At 44.5% G+C, this 10,694-nt stretch overlaps 1 protein-coding gene across 2 annotated transcripts in view; it reads left to right on the forward strand.

Moving 5' to 3' along the window:
- The window catches only part of LOC306914194 (uncharacterized protein), a 61,037-nt gene that overhangs the window by 5,937 nt on the left and 44,406 nt on the right, over positions 1–10,694 (forward strand). For both annotated transcript variants that reach the window (XR_013788666.1, XM_079491173.1), the window contains exons 3-10: positions 591–738; positions 1,319–1,430; positions 2,779–2,960; positions 3,711–3,850; positions 7,050–7,188; positions 8,192–8,291; positions 9,212–9,302; positions 9,925–10,694. The exon at positions 9,925–10,694 is cut by the window's right edge. Coding sequence is in view for 1 of the 2 variants with exons in the window: in XM_079491173.1 (XP_079347299.1) it covers positions 591–738; positions 1,319–1,430; positions 2,779–2,960; positions 3,711–3,850; positions 7,050–7,188; positions 8,192–8,291; positions 9,212–9,302; positions 9,925–10,023 (1,011 nt within the window). In the remaining variant the exon portion in view is untranslated. The remainder of the gene's footprint in view (positions 1–590; positions 739–1,318; positions 1,431–2,778; positions 2,961–3,710; positions 3,851–7,049; positions 7,189–8,191; positions 8,292–9,211; positions 9,303–9,924) is intronic.

Here is a 10,694-nt window from a genome sequence, read left to right on the forward strand (position 1 = left end):
TTTTATGTCCACTGTATTTGTATTTAGTTCATGAAGTTAACACCACGTGCATTTGTAATTAAATAAAAAGGTTACTTTTCAGGAATAGCAAAAATAATTCTGGATTTCAATTTAAATATTGAAATCCAAACAATAGCTCATCTACAAGCTCAAAACGCGTCGCACTGCAACACGTTTTGAGCTTGTAGATCTGCTATTTTTGCTACGACAGTACACTATACAATGTGTCCCTCTGGAGTGAGTGTGGAACTATTATAGTGGCCCTCTCCCTCTCCATCGTCAAAGTTGCCCACCCCTGGTGCAGAAGGTGCGACCCGTACCATAGTACTGCCCCCACCAAAAGCTGTAGTGTTACTCCATCAATGTGACAATCAGCAGCATATATAATATTACAATTTGCAACATTTCACAAGATCAGTATCGGTATCGGACCTATCGGTATCGACCGATCATGAGAAAAACAATCGGTATCTGTCCCAAAAAACCTGATCGGAGCATCCCTACATTAATTATATGAGAACTGTTGGAGCACCTGTTAGATTAATAATTAACCCACATGTTTTTTATTGTGTCATTTTGTTTTTCTCTAGATAAAAATAATAAAAGACACCTTTTATAAGGAATGCGTAACCACAGACGAGATGGCTGACAGCGGTCTGAACTACACCATAGCAACCATCTGCAGATCTACAGATCAGTATAAAAGCAGTCCTGTGAACGTCGTTATTCCTCGCCCAGGTAAGTCATCAAGTGTTGCAGACCTTTGACCACCAAATTGCACAATAAGTAAGACTGTGATAGATTGATAGATTTTAATGTGTCCTTGTGTTGTGATGTGATGGCAATATAGGTGGTGACTGAGTCACTGCTTGCACAATACTGTACGTAAGATAGTGATTCATTGTAATTATAATTTTGAAGTTCCACGGATCGGATGGCCTTGTGTTGTGATTTGATGGCGATACAGATAGTGAGACACTGTGTGCAGAGTGAGTGGCATGGTGTTGTCAGTCAGCTCTCGTTCAAAACACACATCACAGCTGTCACGCGATCCTGTAGGTTTACACTCTATAAACATACGACGAATTAGACCCGTTCCTCACCCAGGAGTCAGCCCAACAGTCTTGTTTAATCGATTTAGTTGATTATACACAAATAAAGTGCTTCTCTATTATGCGCTGAATCGAAAATGTAATCGATGGAATTATCGATGGTTGCTTGTGCTTGTTGTTCGTTCTGATGAGCCAGAGTGAAATGTCATGCATGTGTGACTGTCAACCTCTACATGCCCTGGTCTGTTCCTTTATCTGTGATTTAGCCACGTTGCTGAAGGATGTCAGGTGTTTCCTGCACTCCTCAAGTGTGATGAACTGCTCCTGGACCTGGACCCCCCTAGGGTCCTCCCTTCCAGACATGAAGGTCTATTACAGGTGAGCACTTCCAACACTCACCTTCTCCCTGTCCCCCACACCAATCTCCGGCTCCGCACCACGGGCGACCGGGCCTTCTGCTACACAGCCCCATGTCTGTGGAACTCCCTCCCTTGGCAACTGAGAGCACCACTGTCCACTGATGCTTTTAACAAAGCATTCTCTTAATTTGTCTTACCTAGTCTTAACTTGACCCTATTTTAGTTCAGCCAAGCTGGGTCCCATGATGATTGATTGTTGCTTATGCAGTTTGTATGCAGTGTGTTCATGGACTGGGTGCCATTTGTTTGCTCTGTGGATTTCAGGGGGCGCGATGCCAGAGAGGGGGGTGGTTGTTTTAATGCACCCAGTCAGTCACTATCCTGCAGGTCTCATTGAGGATATCCATCACCCATCCAGCTTTCAACTAGTTCACCATCGCTGTTGGTTGAGTCATATACCCACATTGTGTGACGGGAATTAAAATCCCCAATCACCACTGACCCCATACGTCTTCCTGCATATAGTTCAGACGGTGTCGTACAAAAGGGCTGGCATGTGGTTTATACAGCGAGGCTGAATGGAGATATCTGGCACTGGCAGGCATATAGTTAACAGTCTCCATGCTGGTATCTGAGCTGTTTAGTGTGGATGTCCCTGATGTCAGGTGTATATCCCTCAACATTGACGGTCGTTGACAGTCGGTGATTGCCTCAAACAATGCACAAGCAACTAGCAATGGCATGAGTTGGTAAAGAACAGAATGCTTGGATAGTACTTGGCGAGAACATCTAAGTGGGAGGTTCCTGATGACAGGCAGCTCACCAGATTAAAGATGCTGGAAAAGGGTGTGCCAAGCTGTTTAACCGGAGCCAAGCCTATGCCCACACACACACACACACACCCCCACACACACACACACACACATACCCACACACACCCACACCCACACACAAAACAGACAAACACTACCCCTTGGACTGTGACACAAAGACTGTGGCATTACATTACAATGCCCCACAGCTGAAAATCTGTTTTATAGTCATCAAGATTTGTTGAATCATATGTGTAGGCTGTCATTTATTTATTTTTTATTTTATGAATAAATTAGTATTAATTGGCTAGCATAAAAAACTTTTAGACGCATGCCATGCCATGCCATGCCATGCCATGCCATGACATGGATTTTTTATTTGTTGTAAATGTAGGTGCATTCGTAGAGTTTATTTAATGCAGTTGAATACTGAATCTGGGTGGCATGAGGTGAGCTCCACTCAACCAAAAACACCGAACTAAAACAGTCAAGTCATGTTCCTTGTATACCGGTATTACAGGTTGTGTCCCTCTTTCTCCCTGTTTGTCATTGCAGGTCCTGCGACAATCTTGCTAGTAGCAACTTAATAGCATGTAAGAACCTTTATAGCAATGGCTGTTACCTGGATACCTCTAGATATAGAGTTGACCTCACTGCTGACATTTGCGTACTGATCAACGGAACAGTCGGTGGCGCCCCTGTATGGAACACATTCAGACGGAAACCTCTGGGAAAAGGTTGGCATCTTCCTGGTTTAGCCTGTCTTATTGTCCATACCAGTGGTTCCCGAAGTGGGGTCCGGCGGGGACCCCCAGGGGTCCTTGAGGGAGTTCCAGGGGGTCCCCAGCTAAATGATAATTAGGAACCAAATAGACCCTTATGGGTCTGTAACTCAGAGAGTGTACAAATGGAACCAAATAGACCCTAATGGGTCCATTTGGTTCCATTTGTACACTCTCAGAGTTAAATTAACTTTATTTTTACAATATACATTGGGGTCCCAGAGATAGAAATCCCATTAAATGAGTGTCAATTTAGGGGGTCCTTGACATCAACAAGTTTGCGAACCACTGGTCTATACTTCTAATACATCTAGGATATTTAACGACAAGGAACCTAGCTTCTCTATTCTGGAGATGTCATTGTTGTAAATGTGAACATTTAGCGGACATCATAGCAGATCTACAAGCTCACAATTATGAGCTTGTAGGTACATTATCTTCGGCAAAGGGGTATACGCCAGAGGGACCCAGACCATTGAAGTATAATAGGGTTTAAGTTGTGAAGGATCAAACGCCAATAATTAATGTCTTGTTATTGTCACATTAGCATGCTCTGTATGCATTTGATTATAGAAATCTGACTTATTCCGAATAATACAGAACATTGGAAATAATTACGTCATCATTTTGGAGAATTTGATATATTGACCATTGCTACCATAATCATCTTCTGTTTTCTGTTTTGTTTTTTTGTCCTTTTCCCAGTGAGAACCCGTCCGCCTAAGGTGACAATGACAGCCATAGGAAATCAGCTCGGGCTGAGCTGGACACCTCAGCAGGACATCCAGGATACTGACGCTTGCTGGAACTACATAGTCAGCTACAGTAAATGCAAAGAGCCTGTGGTATGTACCGTATTATGATACCACAATGATGATGGGTCACATGCTCACTCTGATCTGAATGCTCACTGCTCATTCTTTTTGTTACTGCTCAGCTGCTGCTCTGTGCTCTGCTCTAAAGTTTTTTTGTGTTCCTACCACTACCCCAGCATCCACTACCCCAGCATCCACTACCCCAGCATCCACTACCCCAGCATCCACTACACCCCAGCATCCACTACCCCAGCATCCACTACCCCAGCATCCACTACACCCCAGCATCCACTACCCCAGCATCCACTACCCCAGCATCCACTACCCCAGCATCCACTACCCAAGCATCCACTACCCCAGCATCCACTACACCCCAGCATCCACTACCCCAGCATCCACTACCCCAGCATCCACTACCCCAGCATCCACCCCAGCATCCACTACACCCCAGCATCCACTACCCCAGCATCCACTACCCCAGCATCCACCCCAGCATCCACTACCCCAGCATCCACTACACCCCAGTATCCACTACCCCAGCATCCACTACCCCAGCATCCACCCCAGCATCCACTACCCCAGCATCCACTACCCCAGCATCCACTACCCCAGCATCCACCGCAGCATCCACTACACCCCAGCATCCACTACCCCAGCATCCACTACCCCAGCATCCACTACCCAAGCATCCACTACCCCAGCATCCACTACCCCAGCATCCACCCCAGCATCCACTACACCCCAGCATCCACTACCCCAGCATCCACTACCCAAGCATCCACTACCCCAGCATCCACTACCCCAGCATCCACTACCCCAGCATCCACTACCCCAGCATCCACCCCAGCATCCACTACCCCAGCATCCACTACCCCAGCATCCACCTCAACATCCACTACACCCCAGCATCCACTACCCCAGCATCCACTACCCCAGCATCCACCTCAGCATCCACTACACCCCAGCATCCACTACCCCAGCATCCACTACCCCAGCATCCACCTCAACATCCACTACACCCCAGCATCCACTACCCCAGCATCCACTACACCCCAGCATCCACTACCCCAGCATCCACTACCCCAGCATCTACTACCCCAGCATCCACCTCAGCATCCACTACACCCCAGCATATGGGGCTCTATTGTATTCCCTAAGGCCAGTAAATGCAACTAGTCGCAACTCCTAGCAACAAAGCGTTGTTTTTTTTGTCAAATCGTTTTTTATTGAGAACAGGTTATACATTTCTACACAAACATCATTATATGATGTACATTTTTTTTTCTTTTATAGAAAACAAAAAAGAGGAAAGAAAAAACAAAGCGGTTTTAGGGCCGTCCACACCAATGTAACTCCTTGCAACTGCCTTTCGGGATAATGGTTGGGGATATGTAGTTGTGGAGGGAGGTAGGGCCCGCACACCATTCTTTTGGTAAAGAATTACTTTATGGCCTGGGCCATGGCTCAATGGTCCAGGCACCTTGGCTGGTAATCCAGTCTGGCAGTGTGCCACAGGTTCGACTCCCGATCCCGACGGCCTTTACTGCATGTCTTCCCCCCCATCTCTCTCCCCATTTCCTGTCAGCCTACTGTCTGTCTAATTTGTCATGCTTAAAGGAAATGAGACAGAGCCTTGACACCAAATTTGCTTATAGATATTTATGCTCAATATGTCTATTTGTGTTCAATACATATATTTATTCCAAGAGTTGTCTGACGGACTAAACCATGGCTGAGGGAAGTAGGGGTGCTGGGGGGGCTGTAGCACCCCCTCCCCCCAGGCACAGCCCCCCCTCGAACAGGAGGGGAAGAAGAAAAAAAAGAATACAATATGCTGTATCACAGTATTGGCACCTTATCCTGGTTAATTGCCTGTGTCAGTTCGTTCATATAACTTGCGTGTGGAGAGGGAAAGTAAAGGCCACGTTTGCGCGTGAACATGCGCGAAAATGCGCGTGCATGATGCGCGTGCACGCGCATTTTTGCGGCGTGCGCTACGCGCGCGCACCCCCTACTAGACGCTCAGCCCCTGCGAGTGTAAAGTACTTCCCGCGGGCCTGGACTAAACTATATTTTCTATAACATGTAGATGTAGGTTTGTTTAGCTTTAGATATTCAGATATCCCTCTTTCCCGTTCCCAAGAGCCACCTCCAGCAACAAGGGTTAGCAGCCTATTTCTGGGTTTTTTAAATGGCCAGTAATTTCAGGGTGTGCGTTATATCAGCAAAATCTGCAAATCCGACGTACCTACCAAATCAAAAGAAACCAAAGTACAAATCTCTAACCTAAATCAAAACACGGGCGAAACGCAGGCGAACACAGGCGATACTCATAAACATAAGGACTAGTACCCACCCCTACGAAACCCAAGACTGTTATTCTGTGGGTTCTTTTGTAGGGGTGGATTATCAATGGTTCACTGCATCTTAAAAGGATGTCCGTAGCATGTCACCAACAAAACCTTAAGTGTACCTTTTATTGTTTTTACTTATCTATGTTTCCTGTCTATACTTGTTCAACCTGTGGGCCATGTAGGGTGGATACCTTTTTAACAGATTATAACGGAGAGAGAAATATCACATTCCAGACTCAAAAACATTTCCAGACTCCGCCCCTCACTCCCAGACTCTGTTGCAGAGACCCTAATCCATGCTTTCATCTCCTCCCGGCTGGATTATTGCAACAGTGTTCTGTTCGGCCTCCCCAAGAAGTCCCTTGACAGATTGCAGTACGTGCAAAACTCGGCTCATCACCCCCACCCTCAAACACCTCCACTGGCTTCCGGTTAAGTTCCGCATAAACTACAAACTGCTCCTCCTCACCTACAAATCCCTCCATGCCCCACAGTATTTGACAGACCTCAAGGACTACAACCCCTGAGCGGAACCTGAGGTCTTCGGACATGGAACTCCTCACCATCCGTCACGCGAAAAGGCGGACCCTCGGCGATAGAGCCTTCTATGTGTCAGCCCCTGCCCTTTGGAACTCTCTCCCCTTGGAGATTCGCCAGACTCCTACATTGGACTCTTTCAAGTCTGCACTGAAGAGACATTTCTTTACTCTGGCTTTTGGCAACTGTTTTGTTTTTTGTTTTGTAAAGCGTCCTTGGGTTTCTTGAAAGGCGCTATATAAATTCAAGTTGTTATTATTATTATTATTATTATTATTATCACATGAGCTGTGTCGCTGATTCTGCTTTTTTCTTTTTTGCTTTGATTATTTTTCCAGCGAGAGGTGACTGAAAGTGGACTCATGTTGAATATTACCTATGATGAAAGATGCCAGTACAAAGTCCAGGTCAGGGCGACCTTCCTCCAAAGCTGCGGAGGGGAAGGAGGGAGTGACAACAGCGAAGCAGTAATGCATGGTAACTGTCCATCAACCATCACATCCACATAGCAGTAATGCATGGTAACTGTCCATCAACCATCACATCCACATAGCAGTAATGCATGGTAACTGTCCATCAACCATCACATCCACATAGAAATGTAATCCACAGTTCATCCATATAAAACTCAATAGTTGATCATTATTTTTGAGGGGCGCCAGCCCCTCATATACACAGGTTCAATGTTTGTCTTTAGTTCAATGTCTGTTTTGTAAATGCCATTGACAATGAAGGGAAAATGTACGTCATAATGTGCCTCATTACGTCATATTGTCTCTTTATTGTTAAATGTTTGTGTTGGCACCGTTTACAGTACATCACCTAATCAACATGAGTTAGACTTTAATATATTGGTGCCCCTCACTTCACACGGGTGTGATTTTTACTTATAAGGGGACCTCAGCATTTTGTCTATGTGCATTTGAAGACCTCGTGCATCAATGTAAAAAAGAAATCTAACCACAAGTGAATTAAATAATGTAATATAAAGTACACAGTGATGTTCAAATCTCACATCTTTTGTGAAGGAATATAACTCTGAGGAGAAGTAAGATTAGGTTACAATATGTCGTTTCAGTTTCTCTGGTTGGAGCAGAGTTGTAAGACAATGGAAATTCTCCAGAGTTTCTGACAAAAGATTGTGTAATTTCTGTTGACAAATCTGATGAGAGGATAATTAAAATTTGGTTGCATGATATGCACTGTCAGGGCCTTGTTATCATATCGAGAATGTCACAGTTTCTCTGGTTGGTTTCGTTTGTGGCAAAAGATTGTGTAATTTCGGTTGACAAATTGACACATGAAAGCCTATAAAAAGTGTCTTGCATTCTAACCAGGAAGATGTGGTTGTCATTTGTCTATCTGAGAAGTGAGTCCCTGCCTACGCGGTACGCACCCATCTCTGAGCCGATCAGATGTGCTTAAGACATTGAAACATCTCAAATTCCCCCCCTTGATAACTGTCTGCTGTCCATTAAAGGTGTGGATGCACCTCCTGACATGTCTGTCATGCTGGCTATCATCATTCCTGTATTGGTCTCTGCCTCTCTCTCCGTGCTGGCCTGCTATTGCTTCAGGAGGTATGTATAGCATTATGTATATTCTTTTCAGCTCCATTTGACAGCTTCAAAGAAGGTTGTTTAATGCAGTGCATGCATGCATGTGAAAAAAGGCTGAATTGCTTTTGTTTGGTTCACAGCACAGATGACACTTACACTGCCAACAAAAGACTATTTATTGCACCCGTTTCGACAATCGATTCAATTGATTAGCTCAATTAACTATTGCAGCCCTACTGCCCTGGTCTAAAATCTAAATGGATAATATGACGTGACCTATTTTGTGAGGTGTGACCAACTCATTTTAGAGAGAGAGAAAATGTAAAATGTGAAAACGGGCAGACGTCGGGGTCTAAGGTTATTCATTAGTGATTAGTGATTGTTCAAATGTTTCTTTCCTGGGGCTGACCAGGCCGACTGCAGAGGATTAAAAGTGCCTTGATTTGACAAGAACCCAGAACAAAATATCAAGTGGTAGTTACTTGATTGTATACTATAGGATATCCCATAAGGCTTAATTTAGGTTAACTCCAGTTATTTGACTCTGCTTCTTCCAGATTAAGTCAAATAACATTTTAAAAATGAAAGTGAAAGCTCCAAAACTTTATCCTTAAGCCATAAGGGCTACAAGAGAAAAATACACACCAGTTGTCACTCCGCCACCTGGTGGCGGAGTTCATGCATAACTTTTTGAAACTTTCACTTTCATTTTAAGTTGTTATTTTACTTTATATAGAAGGTCAAATAACCGGATTTAACCTTGCACAACCTTATGGGATATCCTACACAGCCAAGTATTAAACCACTTGAGTTTTGTCAAATCAAGCACAATGTCCTGTGCTTCCTAGGTGGCCATATTTCCTAAAAACACTACCTACCTATAAACCTTCGTGTTCTACATTTTACTGTGAAAAATGAGTTGTTTGTGTGTTTATCTGCAGACACAGAGCCATATTGTGGCCAATGATCCCAAGTCCCAAAGTGGGGACGTGGATATTCAAGGACTTGGTGGAGAACAGTAAGGAGCAGAGGGTAAATACATGTTCGAGACTATAGAAATGTAGAAAGGACTGCTTCAAGGACTCATCATTTGAGGGGAGAAAAGAAAAACAACATGGTCTGTTTTCTACAGCACGATTCACGATATTTCACGATATTTATCTGTGGCACAGAGTCAAAGTAAATGCAATGCCTACAATTGTAAGTACTTGGTCCCCAGTTCAAAAATGATTATTGTTGGGGGGTTGTGTCTCAGTAAGCACAGCAACAGTTGATACAATACAGGCATCAATAAATGCCCCATGGGCTTAGTAAGAAGCGCTCTAAACATGATGTCCAATGCATTATTAAAAACTACGCTTTCTGATGGCTCCATCCTTACTACAGCAGCAATATCAACCTCAGCATAACAGCAATAGCAGTGGATGTGCACAATTGCAAATTAGTGATAGCTTGTTGTTACATAGACAAATCACTGGCTGGTGATGGCAGGGAAAAGGAGACAGAATCAAAATCAAGGCATTGAATTTACAAACCAGAAACCACATCTTTCTCAAAGCTCAGACATGAAGCTGTTCTTTCTACACATCTTTGCCTCCTTATCTTTGCTCTGTCTTTCCGTAAATAAACTCAAACCCTTAGTTCTATTTTGCAGACTACAAAGGGGAATTCATATGAACCAGTGGAAGTAGACTTGGAGTTCTGCAAAATCTGCCTCGTCATGGATGAGTGCTCACCTCGGGAAGGGTCGTGATCCATTTGCGTTGAATGAACGCAAGACCAAGTGGCTCTGCTATCTTCCCTGACAACAGGGCACCTTCTGAATCATGTACTGTACTGAAACTCGGGTAGAATTATAGCTGCTGTGCAGCAGTGACTCCGGGGACGGGCATTTTGAGCCGGAAGAAGAAAGGTGGCGGTAGGGGAAAAATAGGAAGAGATGGAAGGAAAATGAGAAATACAAGAGGGCCCATCATCAGCAGAACCTTCCAGACCAAAAACCTCAGTAAGGCTACGGTCAAACCTAACTTTGTGTCTGCCTAATATGGCCGTCTTTTTGCAATGGTTTTCAATGGGAACGGCGCGTTTTGCTGGCATTGCGCAGCCTTCTGTGTGTTGTTCACACCTTGCGTTTATGTGTTCTATTTGAAGCAGATAAATGTTCGAGACCGTTGCTGCTTTTCCCCCTCTGTGTCAGTGTGTCCACTCGGATGAGTCGAAGGCGGACCGGCCTGGCAACATGAAAACAGAAGAAGGTGCATATCGCGGACATTATTCAGCTACCTGCAGAAGTAGCGAAATCAGAGGTGGCTGCTGGCAATTATGAACAGGCTAGTCTGCTAGCTGCGCTTTAATTGCCTCCGTGCATTTGGAGAAGGTGACAGAAGGTAGAGGGTGACAGACACTGCAACAGATTTGTAAAAT

This window comes from Electrona antarctica, assembly GCF_951216825.1.
Source record: "Electrona antarctica genome assembly, chromosome: 21".
Taxonomy (NCBI): domain Eukaryota; kingdom Metazoa; phylum Chordata; class Actinopteri; order Myctophiformes; family Myctophidae; genus Electrona; species Electrona antarctica.